Here is a 23,926-nt window from a genome sequence, read left to right as displayed (position 1 = left end):
CTTTTTAAATGTACTTTTTTTTTTAAATGTTATTTTTAAGCCTAAATTGGGTCAGGCCAAAACAGCATCTTTTATTTTTAATTCCCACAGCGACAAAGCGGAATAGCATCCCGGCCGCGGCCGTCCATCCCGAAACGGAAAAGGAAGCGAGCGGCAAGTCTCATTGCATCTATTTCAGAATATGAACCCCCCCCAAAAAAAAAAGTAGAAGAAAGAAAAAGAAAGTGCACTGGAAGCTTTTAATAATGTAGTTGGGTCACTCAGCATTCTTTTGCGTTTCTGTGCTTCCGTGCAGGTGACATGGAAATGCTTGCTAGTCAAGTGGAAGGTAAGTTTGTTCCTCCAAAAATGTTTGATAAGTTTGAAATGCAAAAATGAACAACCAAAGTGGTCAAAGTGCTGATAAATATCAAGAAGAAAATTCACAAAATACTTACATGCTAGCCGTTAGTGCTGACTTTTTAAAAAATATTTTTGAAAATATATTTTCAAATTTTTGGGGGGGGGGTTTATTCAATCATTTGTTTTCTGATTTATTTGTGTATGTCATGATTAAATTAATTACATTTTTTGCGATGAGTAAAAAAATAAAATAAAATAAAAATCTTTCACCTCTCATATAATAAGGATCTGGGCAGAAAATGTTCTTTTTATCAGAAATTTAAATTTCCTTTTAAAAAGTGGGAAATACCTAAAGCATTAAAGTGAAGTGATCAATTTAAATTAGTGCTGTCAATTATTACATTTTTTTAAACAAAAAAAATTCCATCATTATAATTGTGATTAATCACATTTTTCAACTACTATTTTCTATTTTTTTTTATTTGAACAATATCTTGGAATGAATGCAAAATCACCAAATATAAAGTGGATTTAATTCAAAAACTGTTCTAATATCTTTCTTTGATTCTTGATTTTATGAACGGAGACATTTTTTCAGGCATTTTTCTCATCAAATCATTTCCCTGAAATAACACTCCAGCAGTGTTAATTTGCAAGGCCCAGTGGTAACTTGAGCGCAGTGTTTCCAATGTATGGAGTGCCATTTAAAGAAAAAATGACCACCACAAAAAAAAAAAAGAAAATCAATCTCACAGCCATGCAAATGTAGGAGAAGCAGGTGATTGGTTTGACGCATGTGATTGTGAGCTTAATAAACAAAACGGCGGTGGTCCGTGTCCACATCAGGTTTCCAAACGGACGCCGGTTACAGCGAGAGGGGCTCGTCGCTCATCGTCGGATGGCATCTGATCAGGAGGCAGTTCCTCGCTCTCTTCATCAAGCGCTTCCACCACGCCCGGAGGAGCCGCAAGGGACTCATTGCCCAGGTAATGGCCTCCGTCTGTCACGTTGATAAAACGAAGGCGGACACGAAACCAAACGGGTGCTTGGGCAGATCTTGTGAGAGTTGGATGGAAAAAAAACAGCTGTGAGATGGAGCATTCCACGCCATCCATAAAGCGACGTCACATGATGCTGTCCGAGTATGTGCATGAAATATCAGTCGTCGTGTGTCCTGTGATTGGCTTGCAACCCGTTCAGGTGTACCTCGCTTGCTTCCCAAAGATCGGCTCCGGCATGCCCGCGATCCAAACATTTTCGGATAGCCGGATGGATGCAAATGTAGACGTGATGATGTCATCCATGGCAACGTATTCATCCGGTCATTGTGTGTCTCGACGCCCACCTCATGTCCGTCCGTGATTGGCACTCAAAAGGCAAACTCCCCCCCCCCCTTCATGTCGCATGCTAATCATGTGTTTTCATTAGTCGCATATTAAATACAAGCACGCCATAATTGCACAGATGACAGGCCACAATTAGCCCATTAAGTGGACCTTTGGATTGTTTCTCTTCTCTATCATTTGCAAAGTCAAAACCAATAAACAGCACACATTTCCGAAGCGTCACAATTCATTTCACCAAAGTACGGCAATTATTTCAAATGTTATGATAAGTGCCGTGAGATGTCATCAATTCTGACAGCCGCCATGTGAAGATTTCATTTGAAAATAATAATAGGGTATGAGGAGCGGTTTTACCAAACGTCTCAATGTATAAAAAAAAAAAACAATTTGAGTAAAATCAATTTTGAGTGGGCGTCGTATTGATTAAGGTATGAAAGAGGATGAAACATGAATAGCAGGGGTTCTCGGACAGAACCCTGAGATTCAATATTGCTTCAGAATTGCTAAAAAGTATTTTTGTCGCATTAGTTCCATGATGAGACCTTATCGCCCCTGCCGCACAAAAGCGTTTTTTTTTTTTAATGTTCCATGGAAGATGGCGACTGGTCAAGGCTCGACACTCACAATTAGATCCAGTTGTCAGAACACCATCCGCGTAAAAAGTGCAAAAACCAGTGAAAACTGAATCGCAGTGGTCCTAGGACAGAGCCCTGAGGGACAACATGGCTCCTGAAGTCCAATAATTAGGCCCAAAAACTCCCTCTGTCAGCAGACATCTTTGTTTTGTGAGATGTTATTGCCCCCACAACAACACAAAAGTGGAAATTAACGTCCCACAGATGTTGGCGACCAGTCGCGAATCCACGCTCTCAGTTGCGCACTCATCATGGAAACCTGAGCGTGATGAGCCACATCATAAAACCAATCTGTTTTTTGGGTTTAAATCCATTCCAGGTCCGCCTGCCCCCCCCCCCCCCCCCTTCTTGAAATCCCCGATAAACTCATGCATTGTTCATGACGAGTGCTTTGGCTTTTTTTTTTTTTGCGAAAGCCTTAATGACTTTGTTTTTCGCTGCGCTCTCAATAGGAGAAGTACCAGCTGTCACCTGCAATTACCGTCAAATAAGAGAATAAGGGAGAACAAGAGAGAACGAAAAAGAGACAGAGAGGAGCGTCTGTCATTAAGCTTTTCAGTCTTTATCTTGCTTCTCGGCGGCAGCGTGAGTTTTTGGATTTCCAACGGCGGAAATTTGCAAACTTGCGCGCCAGGCCAATTAATCATGCGTACGCCGGCTACCCCCCACCCTCCACCCCTCGTCCCCAAACATACAAGTGATTAAGCTTTTAAGATATCTGACCTTTAAGCTGGCTTTTAACAATGGAATGAAAAAAACAAATTATGTCTGAGAGAATTGGATTTTTTTTTTTTTTATGAAACAAAAAGCACCCAAAAATGAATACAAGGAACTCATGATGAGCCATCCTGATATAGTGAATCATTTTTTCACAAGATTTATTATCGATCCACCAACAATACTGAGGCTACCGTATTTTTATGGCCAAAAGACGCGCTGTGTCTGTATATAATACTTATACTGGGCGCGCATGCTAGCTCGCGCATGCTAGCTCGCGCATGCTAGCTCGCGCATGCTAACACTCGTGCGAATAAGGGATAGCTGTCAGCAGCAGTAGCTCAGACTGATGAGAGATGTCATGGCAACACAGATAATTAACAACAACGTCAACGGAGGGATTTCACTGGTCACCACACTCTTTAAAGTCACGGTTTCAAATCAAAGCCAAAAATATCTCAGCATACAAGCAAACAATGAAACAAAGTAATAAAATTAACACAAAACATGCATCTCTCATGCCCTTGTGGTCGCGAAAATATGGTATGTATTGTTTCGGAGTAGGACAAAAAAAAAAAATCTCCCAGTCTAATGTTGATACGCAATCATGTGAGTCATCCGGGTCGGTGATGTTGTCGTGTTTTAGGTGGTGTTGCCGGCTGTTTTCGTCTGCCTCTCCCTGATCTTCTCACTCATTGTTCCGCCATTCTCCGAATATCCCAGTCTGGAACTGCAACCCTGGATGTATGGCCTGCCTCAGACCACCTTCTTCAGGTAACCATGGTTTCTTCACTGGTTCATTCACAACATCTCTATCAGCAGTCTTGAATTAAGTGACAAGGCCTTGGGAGACTTTGGTTGACATCTCAATCAGTTCCCAGTTCCAACAGTGTATGAGCGCTAATCCTTTGAGGACTGGATTAGCATATTGCTGTCGCTTCATTGCTTCACTTCTCTCTCGGGTGTACCCCCCGTAGGATTTAAACATTACCCAGTGCCAATCACTTGTTTAAAAGAATACCTTCTTATCTAAAGATAATCTATCCAACCCGTCAGGTATTTTATTTCCCCTGATGTTACCGTAACACAATTAATTGTGGCCTTGGCTCATATTGTATGATCTCATTTTAGCTCTGGCACCGTGAGAGCTGGTTCTTTTCTATTGCGCTGAGGCCAGAAGTTGCAAAACAAGAAAAAAAAGTAACAGTATTACGCTCATGTGACTTTAACAATTTTTTTCCCTTGCTAGCTTAATCCTTTTTTTTGGTCTTTTACATGTTAGTGTCGTCTGGTTAGCATAACCTTTTCCATTTTCAAACTGCATTCCATCGACCTTCGCTCTGACCAATTACCGAATATTGTCTTTTTGCTCGAGTGACCTTGAAACTGCCCACTTAAAAGTGACTACACGGGCCGCGCATCGCCACGGAGGCGTGCCTCATAAACCGTCCCGTTTACCTCACACTGATGAGTGATTATGATGGAAGAGGTTCTGAACCCACCTAGCCCGCGTCAGTACGTTAGCCTTGTGCTTACCTAAAGCTTCCCTGTAATAGCTGAGCTCTTGCTTGGTGCCCGGATTCATTAGTTCCGCCTTTTCGGTGTATATACGCAATGCCCGAGTCCGCTTTTTATTACCTTGGAACACTGTGGTAACCCAGCCATTGTTAATTGCAGAACAGATGGCTGCACATAATCCATTTTTACAATGGGACCACTTCGATTACACTCACTGGTGGCTAAGGAAACGGCCGTACGACCTTCATGGAGATGCCTCGAAATGAGACAATGAGCACTATAATAATCCACACGGCCGACTTGCTTGTGGTCATTGTTGGCCGAGAGCCATATCTGTGGTCTTTATGGACCCGCAATCTATGCTTAGAGTGTGTGATCTTGAGCCGACATAAGGGACAAGGATTTTGCGCATAATGAGCATTTCTATCATGATGGATGGGCATTTGATGGATTTCCTTGATGGAACTAACGGGGGAAATTTCAATTCTTTAAAGTACTCCTGCTCATAGGTTTTATGGCTACAATACCTTCAATTGGGCTCCTTTGCAACCAAATCCCCAAGGAAATCCTTGGGTATGCAGATCCGTCTGAAACACTAATGAGGAGACGGTTGGTCACCGGGAAAACCTGGAAGTCTAGGTCCTTATAATTCTTGTGCACACGTGTTTTATGGCTTTAACATCTAATGTGGACTTCTTTGGCACCTAGTCCCTGAGGAGAATCCTTAGGAACAGAGATCATTTTTAAAATTGCCATCAAAGAGATGACTGCTTCTATAGGGCAGTTATGTCATTTTCTGACAAGATGGTCACAACCCAGAGGTTGTCATGGGGAAAAATGGACTTGACAGACAGGCAGATAACTTCCGCATGGGTGGTCGCTGGGGAAAACTCAAAGCCAGAGTCTTTAGAGTTCTGGTACTCAGAAGTTTTATGGCCTCAAGACCTTAGACTGGACTCCGTAACTATTAAATCTTAGAGGAAAAACCCCTGGGACCCTTAAACGGCAACTAGGAGATGGGTGGACACTGGAAAAAACTGAGAGGCCAAGTCTTTAGAGGTCTGTTACTCAAAGGTTTTATTGCCTCAAGACTTTAGACTGGACTTCTTCACTACCAAATGTCACAGGAAAACCCCTGATACCGTTAATCGCCAACTAGGAGATGGGTGGCCACTGGGGAAAACTGAAATCCCAAGTAGTCCTGGTACTCACATGTGTTGTGGCCTTGAGACCTTAGACTGGACTCCATTACTACCAAATATCAGAGAAAAACCCCTGGTACCCTTAAATGCCAACTAGGACACGTTAACTGAATGCCTTTTGTACCAAGTCCCTGAGGAAATCATGAAGTACTACCCAATTTTATGGTGGTGAGACCTTGGACTGGAACCCTTTCGTACGGACCAACACCAAGATGTTCTATTGATCACGTTTCCATTCCCTGCAGTAACGATGCACCAGGAAATGAAAATGTCTCTGAAGTGGTGGAAACTCTGGTGAACAATCCCGGCTTTGGAACGCGTTGCATGGATGGCGACCCAATCCCGTGAGTGTTTTTCCTGTTGATGGTTAATATCAGCGATATACAACGATGAGCGTGGCTCTGTGGCAGCGACAGCTGTAAAACGCCACTCTCGCCTGTAGCTTTGGCAATATGGAAATAATGAGCTAATAAACCGGAAATTGATTGCTAAGCTAAAATGCCGCAGAAACAAACAAACTACCACGTTGGTTCATTTGTCATACTCGCAGTTTATCTTTGGAATCCTTGCATAATGTCAAATTCTAAACGATACGCGACTCAGTGGACCAGAACATTTTTGGCATCAATTACCAAAATCTGTCATTCTGTCCTGGCTGCTCAGTAACAAACTCATATGACTCATCTTGCATTTTACCAGCCACCAAAATGGATACTCAATGAAATGATGCATTCAAAAAAAAAGAAATAAATAAATGTGTGACTTGGATCCATCTTACTATTTTACTGCAGGGGGTTACCTTGTGTCTCCCGCCTCTCCCATTGGCACACGCCATCTGTGGACCAGTCGGTGGCCGACGTCTTCCTGGAGGGCAACTGGAGTATGTCCAACCCCTCCCCCTCTTGCCAGTGCAGCACTCCTCAATGCCAAATCATGCTGCCCGACTGTCCGCCCGCTGCAGGGGGGCTCCCGCCTCCTCAGGTAGGTTGATTTGATGCTCAGAATTCATGAGTCAAGTTTGATGGAATAGAAGACAATTTTGTGGCTGGAATGAGAATTAGAATACTTGAAAATTAATCTGCAAACAACATCCTATATGGCTCGGTCGGCTCCGCCCTGATTAATAATTGAATTGACCGAAGTCTCTAACTGAGCCCCCCCCCCCCCCCCCAACCCCCACCGAGACGGTCAATGAGGAGTAATAGATTAGTAGGAGTATGTGGGCATGACGGAATGTACTTCTTTGACAGAGACCACCCACACAAAGCCAAGCGCATCGCCCAGATGAATTCCTTCTGACCCCCCAACACCCCCCCCCCCCCCCCCCACACACACACACTTATTTTCCAAAAGCTTCCTCCCGTTGAATAAATCATGATAAAGTGCGCCCGCTTCTTCACTGGCTCCTTTAATCCCGTCGTACGTCCTTGAGAAACTCTAGAGAAGACAAGAAAAAAAAGCACAGACACCACGGGAGGTGTGAAATCATCGTTTCCATGGAAATGGCAGGCGGCGCTAAGCCCACCATCAATTGCCAGGTATTGACTCTGCCGTCATAGATGAAGAACCGGTGACAGAATTTGTTTGCAAATTTGCGGAGCTGAGTCTGAGCGTGCCGGCTGTGTGAAGTTCTCTGAGGGCTGTCAGGATTTTTCATGGCTCGAATGAAAGCGGAAGCATGTGGTGTCCATCACACCGCGAGTGAAAAATTGCAACATTTTAATAATTGCAGGTGGTGACTGTATCATGTGCATCATCTGAAGCAGTTCAGAATAATTATTCATCTAAAATAAATTGAAAAAAAAATATTCTGAAAACTTTGGTCCATGTCATTTTATTCCCCAAATTCCAGTCCAATTTGAAATTGTTCAACCTTTGGAGCATAATTGTGGTTGAATTCCAAGGGCATATTTTTATTCCCCCATTATTTTCTTCAAAGTAATTGTAAATCCATCCATCCATTATCCAAACCACACCACAAGAGGTAGCCGAGTGCCCCCCCCCCACAATTTTTTCTGAACTTTTGCGGACGGGCAACCGGGGGGTGGATTTTTGTGCTGAATTACCATTTAATTGAATGTGGGAGGAAACCGGAATTCTCAGAGAAAACTCACACAGGCACGAGGAGATCATGCAAACAGGAAGCAAGCTGGATTCGAAACCATGACCTTTGCACTGTGAGGCGGACATGCTAACCAGTCTACCACCGTGCTGAGTTGAATGAAATGTCAAAACAATTGTTGCGCAGAGCTGGGGCTGCACCGAAGCACCACATCCAAACAGTCACTCGAATCAAAGAGCATGACCAGCGTAGTCTTAATAGCACTTCAATCCATTCCACAGAACTTTATAACTCACAAAATTCTGGCGTACACACGACGACGACGACGAAAATAGTAACTGCGCGCATCCGCCGCTAACGGCTAATAATCTCCATACGTCTTGTAGGACCCTTCAGTTGTCCAACAAAATGCCCGACTTAAATTACCGTGAAAACAAGGACCCATTAGCTGCCCGAAAACGTGCCTGTTGTTAAATACGCAAATGAAACAGCAAACCAAAACCTGTATAAACGGAGCAGTAATGAGGAATTCACAACAACAATTTTAAATTTGAGGCTTTTTGTTTGTCGACTTCCAAATCTATGACTTTACGTTTGCCCAAAATGTTGGTTGAATCCAAAATGGTCCGCCTTCAGGGTCACTGAAGGTAAGCGTTCCCACTGAAAGCGCATCTCTTGCTGCACGCTTCAGTGAACCGCTGCAGTCTGCAAGCAATTTGGCAAACGCATGAGACGAAGCTTATCTGCGGAAGAACTCTTGACCACAGAGCCGAACACAACATGTTTAAATGTTAAAGACTTTTCTTTCCCATGTGCAGATAATATTTGAATTTTGCCTTGGGGCGACGTGGCAATCCGAAAAGAACGCCGCCGAAAACGCGGCATGCTCTTATCTGGTTCTGGAAGATGTGATTACTGCTGGGTTTTTTTTTTGTTTTTTTTTTTGCATTTGCCTCACACACCTGCAACTTTCCACAGACTGAATGCAAAGCGCGAACCTGTTTTGTAACAACAGATGTCGTCATATGGAGCCCGGCCAATATAATTAGGGCCACGCTGCATTCGCTGGCGTGTACGTTCACAGATAAGCCAAGGTTGCTTTGTCGCCTGATTGCTAAACCAGATGCCGAGTTGTCTTTTTCGTCTTCGTCTCGTCATACGACATCTTCTGACGGATGAAAGCCAACCGCTTGGCCGGCGTGATTCCGCTCACGACCAAAGTGGCATCTTAAGGAGTTTGAAAAATTGAGAAAAAATTTGAGCAGCAATTCAAGAAACGCTTTATAGTTCCCTCCTGATTTGTTGGGGCTTGGGACTGAAAACCTGTTGCCAAAAGACAGAATCCGGAAGCAGTTGATGCCACAAGTGGGTGGAGTAGCCACTATTTGGACTCTAGGAAAGGGACTGTTGAATTATACAACACAAGTAGAAGTAAGAGTAAGAGTACGTATTCAGTGAAAAAAACGACACCTACTGAGTAACTGATCCAAAATAAAACTTTATATTGGCATTGTAAATTGGAATATTGAAGTGGTGGGCGGTCATGGCCTTCTTTGCTGGCCAAACATGATCAAGAAATCATGATCATATTCTTCACATTGATGTCATATTATATCCTTTAGGTGAGAATTTTTATCCAATCAGAATTCAGCTAGCTAGTTGCCGGGCAGATTTCATGATATCAGCAGCACGCACTATTCGCCCGAGGCCTGAAGATACAATCGTGCGGGCATCTGTTCTGCGTGAATGAGGCCTTTTTTACAGTTGATGGACAGTTGCGATAGCCAATCAGATCACGAGTTGATGACAGTAAGGCCTTCTTGCAGGCCTTATTCACATCAACACCAAAGTTGTAACTGGCGACCGTTCAAAAATGTCAAATATATTCTCGCTTTTCAAACCACAATGGCCGAAGGTGGGAAAACTTTGGATTTAATTGCACGTACACAATCAGAGATGACATAGCCGTTCTTCTCGCAGTTGTTCTTACAGATGACCCAAAAATGAGTCCCATTTGACATTTTTGATTCGAGTTTCATATTAATTTCTACGTGGTGAAATTTCGCGTGTTCTTCATTGGGAGCGGAACAAGGCAGTGAAGTCGTGATGTGGTAACACAGGAAAGTCTAACAATGCCGCGCCGTCCGGCACATCTCGGCCGGTCGGTCGCGGGTTTAATTAGTTGCGTGCCAGCGCTCTCCAAACACGCACGGGTTCAAGCAGCGTGGCGAATCCACATCGCAGAGTGTCTTCCTATTTGGAGGTTTCAGTGTAGCCATTTATTCACAGAAGGGCATCTAATTAGGCTCCTTTGACATCAGCAGGCATTTTTTTCCCTCTCATCGGCAAGCTTAATTGACTGTTATGAAGATACTTTATTTATTACGTTTTCTCTATTTATTTTGTACAGCGGATCCAAAACACAACTGACACGCTCCTGGATTTAACGGGACGAAATATGACCGACTTCCTGGTCAAGACTTTTGAACAGTCCGGCAAAACCAGGTGATATAAATTCTCTCCAAACTGATTTGTTTATGGTCTTATTTTAATTTTTGTTCTAAAATGTCTCAAATAAATTTTGGTAAAAGGTACGGTGGGATCTCGGTCGGAGCTGTCAACTCTCAAGTCCAGCTGAGCGAGGCAGCGATCGAAACCACGTTCCAGAACCTGAAAGATATCTTCAATTACTCCCAGGTAAGAAACCGCGTCGGGCTGCCATTGGCCAATCGGGGAGATGGAGAATCGTGATTGGTGGAGTGGTGCCTCGAGATTCTAGTTAAATCACTTCCATCTACTCGTAAGTTGCTGTAATATTAGTCATAAAGAATATGTGCCTGTTCGTATTGTTATGCTATCTGTCTACGGTGGCATCTCACGGAGCGGCAAATATTTCTTGGCGAAGAGATCAAATGTATCCACCAATATAAATGTCTTTTTGCGAGGGGGGTAACGATCCGTGCCCACCTGGAAGCTGTTACTGCCTGCCGCTTTCGCTAAATGTCCGAAATATAACCAGCCGGGGGTTCGTGTGCGCATTCTTGCTCTCGTCCGCTTCAGCCCGTGTAAGTGGAGAAGCGATCGGCACGGTATTGTGGATTTTGCGGAGGTGATCACATGAGCTCACGTTTGATGTCAATAAAGCCAAACTATTGTGCGGAACGCTTTTATACTTTCGCAGCTTGGAGTGGACAAGAGTAGTTCGGTGCATTTGCATTTTGATGCCGATTGGACAACAGAACTGACAATTCGAGCAATGTTACCTCGCCGGCCTCCCTGCTGTGAAGAAAAAATAACTAGCCGAGCTCCAAAAGAGGGTGTGCCAATTGAACGTAAATCTTATCTCGTTTCCCGTAGGCCCCAAACAGAGGCGGGGTCGTTTTTAACCTGGCCGCCCGCTGCATTCCGCTTCCTTTCGGTACAAGTTTTTGCCGTGTCCAATTAAGTCTTGGTTTGCCTCGTCTTCATTAGGCCAACGTGACGGACGAGCTCCTGCGCACGGCCGAGACGCTGCTCAAGAGGCTCGGAACCAAACACAATTTGAAGGTAGCGTGCGTGCATGAGCGAGGATGTGTGTGTGTGGTTGAGAGTTAGCGAAAAAGAGCGAGCGAGCAGACAAAAGCCATCCAGCGAGTGTTTGTAGCCGACACTCCGAGCGCCGCACGCTCCTAATTAGTGCGGTGGCATCAGCGGGGCGCCCGCTCCCTCCGCCTTTTGTCTTTCATCCATGCGCTCTCTGGCTTTTTTTGTTTCCCTGTCTCTTTGCACCCCGAGCGCCACGCGGGCTCACAGAACCGCAACAGATTCTTCACCCACTTCTTCTATCGCGAATGGACGCAAAACGCCAAACGCAGAAGTAGAGAAACCATTTGTGGTTGTCTTGACTCATGAATTCCCGCGAGACTGATCAGTTTGTCAACTCTAACATCGCCACCAGGGTGGATTATTTTGGTCTGAATGTCAACATGAAAGATTCCTGATTTAAAAAAAAAAAACATGCACTGCAGCATCCACAAATCCTCAAGGAAATATAAAAATACTATTCTTACGCTGATACCTGTTTCACACGTTCTTTTGAGACAGCTCAGCTCAACTTTATTTAAAGATACTTTTAAAAACAACAACCACAACTGCATACAAAATGAGAGTTTTACAGACGGAAAGGAAGGGATCTTCCCTAACGTTCGGGTCATTGCAAAGAGGAGCGACAGACAACAACAAAAAAAAAAAAAAAGCTTGATTCTTTTTGAGGCTCCGTGTCCGTGTCTGGTCCGCTGAGCTGACGAGGTGGAGGAACTCAAAGAGGTAAAATGGTTTGAGGCCATTTAAAGATTTAAAGGCAAATAAAAGAACTTTAAAATGAACAAGGAGCCAGTGAAGGGAGACTCTAATTACGAGCTCCGGTTCGTAGGCGAGGAGCAGTATTTTGGAGCAACTGGAGATGCTTGAAGGAGGACTGGCTGACTCCAAAATCAAGTGCATTTCAGTTCTCCGGCCGAGATGTAAAATGATTTTACGTCAAGTGGGCTATAAAGACCTTTTACAAAACTCCAACGTGCTATAAACATGATGTGATTGGACGATGTTGTTTCCACTAAATGCCTTGCGCAGGTGTGGTTCTACAACCAGGCGTGGCACGGCCTCGTGTCCTTCCTCAACGTGGCCAACAACGCCATCCTGAGGGCCGGCCTGCCGGCGGAAGCGGACGCCCGGCAATACGGCATCACGGCGTCGAGTCACCCCCTCAACTTGACCAAAGAGCAGCTCTCCTTCGTGGCCTTGTGAGTGGCCCGTGATTCGCCAAGGGAAACAATGTCGCTCAAGTCCACGTTCTCCTCAGGGCCTCGAGTTCCACCGACGTGGTGGTGTCCATCTGCGTCATCTTCGCCATGTCCTTCATCCCCGCCAGCTTCGTCCTCTTCCTCATTCAGGAGCGAGTGAGCAAAAGCAAGCACCTGCAATTCGTCAGCGGTGTCAACCCGGCCGTCTACTGGTTGGCCAATTTTGCCTGGGATGCGGTACGCGTTGTCGTCGCCCGTGGAAGCTCGAAAGAGGCGACAATGAGTTTGTGGTGTTTGCAGTGCAACTACGCCATTCCGTGTGTCATCGTGGTCGTCATTTTCCTGTGCTTCCAACAAGAGGCGTACGTCTCCACAGCCAACCTGCCCGCTCTGGTTCTGCTGCTGCTTTTCTACGGGTATGCAACCAGTCGTGTTCAGACAACGCGCCGTATAGTGTATATAAAACGTAGCACACTTTGGAAAACACGGTGCCCACGGGCACTACGTTCATATAGCTCGTATAGAGCAGGGGTGGTCAAACTATGGCCCGGGGGCCACATGCGGCCCGTTAAATGTTTTAATCCGGACCACTTGAAAAAAAATGAAATGAATAAACCTTGTTAATGTTTTATTTTCTAAATACTGTGTTTTTTTTCAAAGACATATATATTGTTGGAATGCTTTTGTTCACTTTCATTTAAAATTAAAAGTATTTTTTTTCTCAGATGAGGTAAGGTTACCAAATTATTCCATCCATCTGCTCCTGGTCCGGCCCCTCTGTCAAATTTTAGAACCCATTGTGGCCCGCCAATCAAAAAGTTTGCCCACCCCTGGTATAGAGTATATAAAATCTGCCGTCTAGCAACTAAAAATGAAAAAAGAAAATTGACTTTTGCCACAGATGGTCGATCACCCCGATGATGTACCCGGCATCGTTTGTGTTCAGCGTGCCCAGCACGGCCTACGTGGTGCTCACCTGCGTCAACCTCTTCATCGGCATCAACGGCAGCGTGGCCACCTTCGTCATGGAGCTTTTTGACGACGACGTAAGTCGAGCAAAGCCTGTCCACAATCGGCCGTATGGAGCTTAGAAAAAAGTGATACAGAGGGAATTAAAGTTAGGTTTGTTGATTATAATGGGCTGCATAGCATGTATAAAAATGTCACCCTTTATGTATAAAATTTCCCACAAAGCGTCTGCTGCACAGCCTTTCTAAACAACGCCACATCGGCACTTGTGTTTACAAACAGTGTTACGTAGCTCATATAAAACGTGCCACTTAGACCTTATAAAGAGTACCGTACTTAAAATGTGCCGCCTAGCATTTGAGCCACAGCGTTTATAAATATCATCGCGTAGCCCTTCTAAAGTGTCGAAGAAGAAAGGCCAAATGCTGTCGTCGGTTGACTGCAGGCGCTCATGTGTGAAGCTTCACTGTTAGTTAGCGGCAAACAGAAGCTTGTGCCCAGCAGGGGGCGGTCTTAATAGATTTCCTCCAACCTCAAAGGCGCCCGTTTTCACACATTCCGTTTGATAAGCACAGTCGTCATCCATCTTTTAGCCGGTGTTCAATTCCAAACCGCGAGCCGATTCAGTCTTTGCCCGTCATTCACTTCCAACAATACTAACGTTTGAAGCTTTTTTTTGGACCACGTACAGTATATTGTGCCGTACAGTAGTGTTGAAATATATACTATATATATATATATATATATATACATATATATATATATATATATAGACCTTCAAGGCAACCAAATTAAGAAATCATGATCATATTCTTCACATTGATGTCATATTATATCCTAGCGATGATTTTTTAGGTGAGAGTTTTTATCCAATCAGAATTCAGCTCGCTCGTGTTGCCGGGCAGATTTCATAATACCGCTAGCACGCACTATTCGTCCGAGGCCTTCAGATACTATCGTGCGGGCAGCTCTTCTGTCCAAGTCAATGAGCCTTCAGATTTGATAGACAGTTGCGATAGCCAATCAGATCGCGAGTTGGTGACAGTGAGGCCTTCTTGCTGGTCTGACGTTAAAGGTGGTCAACGTGTCTTGTGATTGGATACTCACTCGTGAGTGGGCAGCGCTATGCGGAATCAACACACCCGAAAGTCGTAAGTGGCGGCCGTTCGAAAATCTTATTTATATTTTCGCTTTGTTTAAATAACAATGGCCGAATTCGGGAAAAGTGTGGATTTAATTGCAGATACACTTGCGCGGTCATTTTCAAGACGGACCTTTCGAGAGAAGAAGGGGATTGATTCAAGTCGGACGAAGTAGGACGTTTCTAATATAATATAATATGATGGAGAATATAATATAAATGGAGCCCATTGGAGGACGTCACCTCATTTCGCTCCATCTGAGGCTTGTCTGGCGCGTCCCGGTTGTTTCCCGCATATGAATCTAACCACGTCGCGGAACAGGTCAGATAACAGTCTCGGTACTCCTGCACCTTGAAAAGCATCGGTGAATGATTAATGGGCGTAAAGGGGAGTTGTTGAGCGTTTCATCATCGTTGAGAAGAAATCTCGCACATCGGCGTGATGAACAACCGGCTGAGAGAAGAGCTGTAATTACACCTATTGATCTCACATTAGCTCTGGCGACTGCGTCCGATGACTTTGTTTTAAGGTTTTGTCCCACAAAAAAAAAACTAAAAAACTCATCCCTGTGTGTGTTTTGGTTCCTTCCCAGAGTGTGTCGTACATCAACGACATTGTGAAACAAGCGCTCCTCATCTTCCCTCACTTCTGTTTGGGCCGAGGACTGATTGACATGGCCAAGAACCAGGCCACGGCCAACCTCTTCAGCGGCTTTGGTGAGAACATTTAAGTCTGCGTCCGCAAAAATGTGGAAAAGTAAAAAAAAAATGAATGACATAAAGAGTGATGATTTATGTGATTTTTTTTTTTTTTGTACTTTAAGACGAAGTGACATTTTAAGATGTTGCCAAGCAATTCGAGTAAACACTTCAAATGACTAAAAAAAATCTAGTTGGCAGCAACAAAGACATTTTTTTTTTTACACTTCTTCTTATTTTTTTTTTCTCGCTCTATTATTAGGCGAGGATCGCTTCAAGGAGCCGCTCGGCTGGGAGATGGTCGGCAAGAACCTGTGCGCCATGTCCATCCAAGGAGCTGTCATGTTTGCCGTCACCCTTCTCATTCAGTACAAGTTCTTCTGTAAACCCAGGTGCAAAACTCGCCCAGCTTTCCGTCCAGCGAGCAACAGTTGACATGTTGTCGTCGTCTTTACCAGGTTTATTTCAGCCAAGTCGTTTTCCGCGGAGGAAGAGGATGTGGATGTGGCTCGAGAACGGGAGCGGGTGTACGCGGGGAAGGCCCAGAACGACCTTTTGAGGATCTACGATTTGACGAAGGTGTTGTTCATGTGCTTTTTTGGGGATTTTATAGATCCGTGTACAGGCCAGCAACCCTAAAATGGCTGCTCTTCTTTTTCGGTTCTTTTCAATTTGAGACTTTTTTGTGGGTCCAATAATGAGAACAATCCTAAATATTTTTTAATTCTGCTAAGGAAGCCCAAACAGAGCCAAGATGGTCTCTTCAAACTATAATGGCAGACTTCCTGGATCACCACTTTTTTATGGGTCCACTCATGATAAAAATGGCGACCAAATTTGCAAAGTAAAAATGAGGGCAGTTTTTTTTTTGTTTTTAATGAATCAATTAATTTTTTTATTTTTATTCTCAAGTTTTGGGACAGAGCCAAACTGGCCGGCTCCCTGTGTCATTTTGTTAATGGATTATTGAGACTTTTTTTGTGGGTCTTCTCTTGATGCACAAATTTGATGTTGCTCAGTCAAATTGGTTTTGAGGGCTATTTTTTTTTGTGTGTGTGTATGTTCAATTCTTGCGTGCTGTACAGATCTTTTTTTTTTTTAGGTATTTTTGAAAATTCTTTTCATCAGTTCTAGATGATGGGTCCTTTCAAATTTGACAAAATCCTATGGACAAATTTGGAACCAAAACGAATGACTTTCCCTGCGTCTCCTCCTGGAACACGTGCCAGGTTTTTCCTCCAAACTATAATTCCACGGTGTCCCCTCACCTGTTTCAAATGATGAAACGAACAGCCCTCATACGGCGACAGCTGCTGCTACGCTTCAATCGTGGCGTGATTATGCTTTAATTGCCCTCCGTCCTCGCCATACGTCGCACTTTGATGGCGCGTTAGCGATGCGAGAGCCAACGTTAAAAAGTAGTAGTCTGACGCCGATTGAGTCGCGCTGCCAGATGGTACGAGAACAAGTTCGCAGCCGGAAAACTGTCTGTCATCTATTATAACTCTAAATAGAAGCCGGGTCTACTTAATTGCATTCCATTTTGACCAAATTGGATTTTTTGTTTCTTAGGCACTTAAGCGTTTTTCAGGAAAAGTACAATGAGTAAGCCATTGGAGTTGATTTTATTAACATTCTACTCTATATTGTCCCGTGTGCGGTGACCGTATTTGGAATATTATTCAAGCAAATGTGTGATGAAGGTGTCCTTGACGCCTCCCCCACCGAGCTGCCATTAATTGTTCCAAACACTCTCCGCTGTTTTCCCGCCTTCCCTCTTCCCCGCTGCTGTTTATTTTTTTCACGCTGTCATTGCTGCCGACCTCATTGGTTCGCCGGCTGTGCTCCCTGCAGGTATATCCGGGGAAGCGCATCCCTGCCGTGGACCGGCTATGTGTGGGCGTACCTACGGCAGAGGTGAGCCAAATGCTGCTGCATGTCGTGATTGCATTTGCATTTTTTTTTTTTTTTTATTAAAAAATGGAATTCATGTGGTCAATTGTCATTTATTGCTTGCTCAAGGATAAATGACCCATCGGGTTATAAATAAGTATGCCATAAGAAAGTTGATGATGACATCATTTTATTTACTGCCCAACAAATAAATTGTGCTACTTGAACAACAGCAACTGTGCTTGTGACGTCACTTCCGCACGGTGATATCGCCCAAAATGATTATTTAATTATTTCTTATACCGCAAATGTAGTATGAGTTACCGTAACTAGGAAAAAATGTGGGTTTAGTTCCCCTTCAACGACAGAGCGAGAGGGTCTTCTACATGAATAACATTCAAAAAATCCGCCTGGAGAAATCAGCGTCACGTCCGCTCTGATGACACTACCGGCGACCGCTCGCTAGTTTTCCGCGTAATCTCAAATGCTGACAAGCGGCCGTGATTGGACGCATCAATCCTCGCCGCCGCTGTTTACCGAGAGCCGCCGTGTAAATGCCAGCTCGGTATTGGGATTCACGGCGGGCCGCCACGCATTTCCATACATTATTTACACGCAGCTTAGTCCGTCTCTTACACGTTCCCGAGGACCGCTCGTGAGATGCATGAGCGGCGGAAATCAAATATTTATACCGGCGTCAGGGGCTAGGACCCAGCGGAACCATCATCAGATGCAACAGTCCCCAGTGTCGGCCATGTTGACGCTGAGTCTATTGTTATATTTGTGTATTTGTTGTTCTGATACAAAGAAGCGGCTTAACACCGTTTTTTTTTTCCTTCCCGTCTGACTTTCCCAAGCGAGTCTACACATTGGCAGATATTATATCAAATCCTTCAATGGGGCCTCTTGTCTCATATTTTCTTAAGTCTGAACTAACTGTTGGAAAATTATTTGTAAATGATATTTTTACATTATTAAAGCTATTTATAAAAGGTGTTAACGTCCTAAAACTCATATTTGAAGCAATTCTTGAAAACAACTTTTAAATATATATTTTTTAATTTTGATCAGATTGCAACTTTTTCCGCCGCTATTTCTAAAATTCTCGACACTAACTGCAGTCCCACACCGTCTGGCGTGCATCATTATCTTTTTAGTAACTGTTCAAACCGTCATTGTTGGGTCTGAATGTCAGTCAGTCTTACCCTTACCATCCTCCGCCAGTGCTTCGGCTTGCTGGGAATTAACGGCGCCGGAAAGACGACCACGTTTAAGATGCTGACTGGCGACATCCCGGCTTCCAGTGGCGAGGCATTCCTCAACGGATACAGGTGAGCTGCCAAACTTGGAAATCGTAATCACATTATGATGCCTTATCTATCGGAGTGTGGAAAATATGAAAAGATTAACGAGTTGGGTATTAAAAGAGGAGTCATGAGCATTAATGACGGAATTTCTCTCATTTAGGAAATTGAACAAAAGGCCACTGATCTTCGCCGGAGGGCAGGAGTGTATTTGTATTGTCTTTGTGTATAAATAGAAATGCTCTCTCTGTGACTCAGCATAAGGACCGAAATGAGGGCCGTGCACCAGAACATGGGCTACTGCCCCCAGTTTGACGCCATCAACGACCTGCTGACGGGCCGAGAGCATCTGGAGTTCTACGCCAGGCTACGAGGGGTTCCGGAAAAGGAGGTTGCCATGGTAAATACACACACACTAACTCGTTTGTTCGCATGGTGAGTGGAAAGAAAAAAATAACCCGTAGGCCAAATTGCGATGTGCGATAGTTACCTGAAGGGAAAAGCCAAAAGGAAAAGAAAATATTTACTTCTTAGAGCTTGGGAAAATAAGCGGTTGTATGTTTTCTATGTTTAAGTCCAACTTTTAGCGCATGTCCCCATAAATCCTATTTACATGAATTTTGTGTATTCTTGTAAAAGCGCTGCGGATGAGACGATGCTCCTGTTGGCAGGATGCTGGTATATTGCGCCATCTAATATATTTACAGCTTATGATTTGCTGACAGTCACCGTATTAATAATTACGTTTTTGTCTAAAATGTTTACACGTGTGCGTGTGTGTGTGTCCCCAAAAGGTGGCTGAGCGGGGCATTCGGAAACTGGGCCTAGTCAAGTATGCCACCAAGCCGGCAGGCACCTACAGTGGAGGCAACAAGCGCAAACTTTCCACCGCCATCGCCCTGATCGGCTGTCCTCCCCTCATCTTCTTGGTGAGGTCACTGCAAATCCACAAGATAAATTTGGAATTAGCACCCAAGTCTCAAAGGGTTTGGAATTTGGCATCCTGAAAATGCGGAACAAAATTTGTTTGATCACTTTTAAGGAACCCATGAAATGGCGACGCTGAAATGGTCACCTCATGGCAAAATGGTCGACTTTTTCAGTTTTTTCTGGCATGGCCTTTTGAGAATTTTTCGCGGCACTCCATATGATCGAGATGCCGACCAAAATTCATGTTAAGTGAAACTGAGCTCCAGGGGCTTCATTTTCAAAACAAAAATCACAAGAATGGAAATTGCCAAAATCACAGACCTTCTATCTTTTATTGCATTCCTTTTTTTTTTTTTTTTTTAACCAAATTGTCTACCAAATTTTATGTTGCTCAGTCAACCTGTTTTTGGAGACTTTTTTTTAATACTAGAAGATGCTACAAATATTAAAAGACTGCTTCAAACAAAACAGAATTATTTTGTAGAACGCTAATTGGACGATGATAACGATCCAGACTAGCTGCTTCAATCCAAAATGTGAGATTTTGTGCGTCTTTTCTGGCAAGTCTTTTTCAAAATGAACACAACAAGCAACACCGCAAATGTTTTGGCAGGACGAGCCGACCACTGGCATGGACCCCAAAGCCCGGCGCTTTTTGTGGGACTGCATCCTGAGCGTGGTCAAAGAGGGACGCTCTGTCGTTCTCACCTCGCACAGGTGAACCGTGCATTTTCACAAGACGAAAATTGAATAAGAAATCAGAATTGGATGTTCTATTTGTGTTGCGCAAACAGTATGGAGGAGTGCGAAGCGCTGTGCACACGCATGGCCATCATGGTGAACGGACACTTCAAATGCCTCGGCAGCATCCAGCATCTGAAGAGCAGGTCAGTCAAGTCAATTTTATTTGTATGGCGTTTAATCACAGACAGTCTCAAAGGGCTTTACATAACCACAATCGACATCCCCGATCTTAACCCCCAGGAGGGCAAGGAAAAACTCATTAGGGGAAAAGTGAGAAACCTTGAGAAGGGACCCCAGATGGGGGAATCCCCCTTCCAGGATGACCAGGCTGCAATGGATGCCAACTGGGCAACATTTGACACATACAATGATGCTATGCAATAATAGATGAGATAATAGAAGAGTCAATTGAATGAAGCGCTGCAGGAAGATGACTTCAGTGGAGTGGGTCCTCATCCAGGGCCGTAATATCCATGGCAGCATATCCGAAGATGAGCCTTCCATCTTGTACCGGTCAGTTGGTGTAAATTCAGAACAGCCACTTCCAAGTGAATCACCATCACCTAATTCCCAAGTCGGGGAATTGGGAACAGAAAAGAAAGAACAGAAAAACAGGCCAACAAGTAGTTCAACCAAGTGCTGAAATATAAGGAAATCAGAAGAGGCGTTGCATGAAGACGACTTCGGCAGAGCAGGCCCCTTCCCGGTTCGTCAGTTCCGTAATCTTCAAAGCATGTCCCCATCACCTAATTCCCAAGCAGGGGAAGAGGGGGCAGAAAAGAGAAGAAGCGACAGTAAACAGGCCAACAAATAATTAAATTAGATGCTAAAGTATATAAGTAAATTGATCAAATGTCGCGCTGCAGGAAGACGACATCACTGGAACAGGTGCATGCCCAGTTGGTCAATGCCTTAAACTTCCTAGTGGGTCACCGTCACCTAATCCCCCAGCCGGGGGGAAAGGGGGCAGAAAAGAGAAAAAAAATAAATGCGACTTTAATAGCGTTTTGAACATTTCTACTGAGGTGGCGCCTCTAATATCTGAGGGAAGTGCATTCCAAAGCATTGGTGCCCGAATAGAGAACGCTCTAGAACCTGCGGACTTCTTTTTGGCTCGCGGGATCACTAAAAGACCAGCATTTTGTGAGCGAAGATTCCGGGACGGAACATATGGTACCACGAGGTCAACGAGTAGGAAGGTGCTAATATCGGGGTAATATGATCAAACTTTCTCGTCTTAGTTAAGAGTCTAGCTGCTGCATTTTGAACTAACTGCAGACTTCTAATCCTAGACATGGGGAGACCCGAGAGCAAAACGTTACAATAGTCGAGGCGAGACGTAACAAACGCATGGATTAAGATTTCCGCGTCACACGTTGAATTTAGCAATGTTACGCAGTTCGAGTAATATTTTTAATGTGCATTTGAAATGACATAGTTGCGTCACTGAGATTTTTTGTTGAATCCTTTTGGGTAATATTACATTTATCGATACTCAGAGTGGTGTCATTAAAAAGGTAGCGGTGACGCGCTGGTCCAATGATGAGCATCTCGGTTTTATCTGAATTAAGACGCAAAAAATTGAAAGACATCCATTGTTTCATTTCGGCAAGGCACGCCTCTAATTTATAGCAGTCGCGCGGATTCGTTATATCCAACGGCATGTATAACTGCGTATCATCGGCATAACAGTGAAAACTAATGTTATATTTCCGTATAATATCACCAAGCGGTAGCATGTAGATGCTAAACAATAGAGGTCCAAGTACCGATCCCTGCGGAACTCCACATGTGATCTTACAAAGATCCGAAGTCGCATTGCCATGAATTACACGGTGCGTCCTCTCCGACAGATACGAATTAAAGCAAGAAACCCATTCAGATTCCGCTCAGAAAGCTCAAACATGGATGTGTGTATAATAGAGTTTTGGAATGTACTTATTATTCGGGTATTCTGGTCATGTTCGACACATTTTTATCAAAGAAGTTGGAATCGGTTTCGTAAAACAACTTGCTTTCATCCCACCAAAAAAAGAAACAAAACAAAAATGTTTTGCTTGAGAAAGTTCTTAAAAATAAAAAATTGATTTTTAAAAAAAATAAAATTATGAAATAATTAATTAAATTAATTATTTCGTAATTTCATTTAAAAAAATTAATTAATTAATTATAAAATTCCACGATTAACTGTGAATAATCACATTTTTTCAACTTCTAATTTTTCTGAAGCTTGTAACAGAAATTTACTTGAATAACATCTTGGAATGAATGCAAAAATCACCAAATATGAAGTATATTTTAATTCAAAGATTGTTCTAATATCTTTTTTTTTTTCATAAATGGTATGGTATATATATATATATATATATATATATGTATATATATATATATATATGTACCATGTCGAATCAAATCGTAATTCCAGAGAGTCACACTTATTTAGGTAAAATGATCACTTTTTCCTACAGCTTTTTTCATTTGAAAATCTGTCTCTTAATTATGTTAACATTGTGATTTATTCTAACAATTACACAATGCCTCCTGTCGAAAATGTCCATTCTGGTTGCAGTTGAGCAAAGAAAATCAGTTAAAAAAAAGGATCTAATTACTGCTACAATAAATACTCACAGGATTAAGACCAAAAAAAAAAAACGGAGACAAGCTCCATTCCATTCACGTGGCAATAAATGTTCCTATTTGTTTCGACATCTTGACTGCGGTTGCCAAAGTGGTAGCAGGCAGACGTTTTAGCGGCTGAGCCTTGCATCATCGTGTCCATTTGGAGCTGTAAAGTGCGTTTACGACACGGCTGCAATTTTGCACACTTTTTACACGGGGGTTGTAAACGTGTTCCTTAATGTATCTTTTGTTCCCGCGCCATCCTTCAACTGAAAGCCCCGTTGCGATAATGCGCCAGCATCGTCGGCATCCATTTCGCTATTTATTTATTTATTTATATCTATATTTATTTCTATATTTGAACCCGCCACGCGGCGAATAATTCCTAATTAAGCGTCACTATCACCTCGCCGTGATTAATGTTTCATGAGGCGTGGCAGCCCGTTAATGAGCGGAAAAGGCAATTAAGGATGAGGTCGTGTCGGATGGCACTCGCCACGTTGCGCGTCACAACCAGGTGAAACCCATCTAACGTTCCTCCATCCAATTGGGTCCTGACGTTGACCCGCTTTGTGTTCTGATTCGGAGCAATTCTCAATAATCGTGGACAATTCTTCATCTTTGTGGGCTTTTTATTTTGATTTGACCAAAGTCATCATTGCAATCTTATTATTTGTTCATGTACTCCTTCTTTGAAAAATGTGGGTGATTTTTTTTTGGGTGTCCTATACACTTTAATATATTGTTAGGTACCGTAACTCTTGACCGATTTTTGGTCAAATTTAACAATTATAGTCAGACTTTTTTGTAGGATGAACTAAAAGTTCTTAATCTAACTTCAGTCTTATTTATTTATTTATTTATTTATTTATTATTTATTTATTTATTTATTTATATTTATTTGTATATTTATTTTTGCAGAGCCCAAAAAAAATTGGCTCATGTCAGATATTTTTCAAAATGTTTTACTTTGTTGTCCAATATTCTTTATTTTATTTTTCAAATAAATTTGAAAAGTTTTAGT

At 43.2% G+C, this 23,926-nt stretch overlaps 1 protein-coding gene across 1 annotated transcript in view; it reads left to right on the top strand.

Annotated features, from left to right (window-relative positions):
- LOC148338881 (phospholipid-transporting ATPase ABCA1) overlaps positions 1–23,926 on the top strand; it is a 63,170-nt gene that overhangs the window by 35,789 nt on the left and 3,455 nt on the right. Inside the window, exons 27-48 of the mRNA XM_088292578.1 lie at positions 91–153; positions 296–328; positions 1,189–1,328; positions 3,687–3,814; positions 6,006–6,104; positions 6,552–6,741; positions 10,233–10,327; positions 10,414–10,519; positions 11,294–11,368; positions 12,434–12,603; positions 12,663–12,840; positions 12,904–13,019; positions 13,505–13,649; positions 15,307–15,430; positions 15,675–15,804; positions 15,871–15,991; positions 17,267–17,329; positions 18,530–18,636; positions 18,868–19,009; positions 19,404–19,538; positions 20,153–20,256; positions 20,334–20,426. Coding sequence (XP_088148704.1) covers positions 91–153; positions 296–328; positions 1,189–1,328; positions 3,687–3,814; positions 6,006–6,104; positions 6,552–6,741; positions 10,233–10,327; positions 10,414–10,519; positions 11,294–11,368; positions 12,434–12,603; positions 12,663–12,840; positions 12,904–13,019; positions 13,505–13,649; positions 15,307–15,430; positions 15,675–15,804; positions 15,871–15,991; positions 17,267–17,329; positions 18,530–18,636; positions 18,868–19,009; positions 19,404–19,538; positions 20,153–20,256; positions 20,334–20,426 — 2,557 coding nt within the window. The remainder of the gene's footprint in view (positions 1–90; positions 154–295; positions 329–1,188; positions 1,329–3,686; positions 3,815–6,005; positions 6,105–6,551; positions 6,742–10,232; positions 10,328–10,413; positions 10,520–11,293; positions 11,369–12,433; positions 12,604–12,662; positions 12,841–12,903; positions 13,020–13,504; positions 13,650–15,306; positions 15,431–15,674; positions 15,805–15,870; positions 15,992–17,266; positions 17,330–18,529; positions 18,637–18,867; positions 19,010–19,403; positions 19,539–20,152; positions 20,257–20,333; positions 20,427–23,926) is intronic.

This window comes from Idiotropiscis lumnitzeri, chromosome 4 (assembly GCF_059441095.1).
Source record: "Idiotropiscis lumnitzeri isolate Australia: NSW breed Sydney's pygmy pipehorse chromosome 4, RoL_Ilum_1.0, whole genome shotgun sequence".
Classification (NCBI taxonomy): domain Eukaryota; kingdom Metazoa; phylum Chordata; class Actinopteri; order Syngnathiformes; family Syngnathidae; genus Idiotropiscis; species Idiotropiscis lumnitzeri.
The sequence above is the reverse complement of the archived record's forward strand: the minus strand, read 5'-3'. Positions and strand labels throughout refer to the sequence as shown.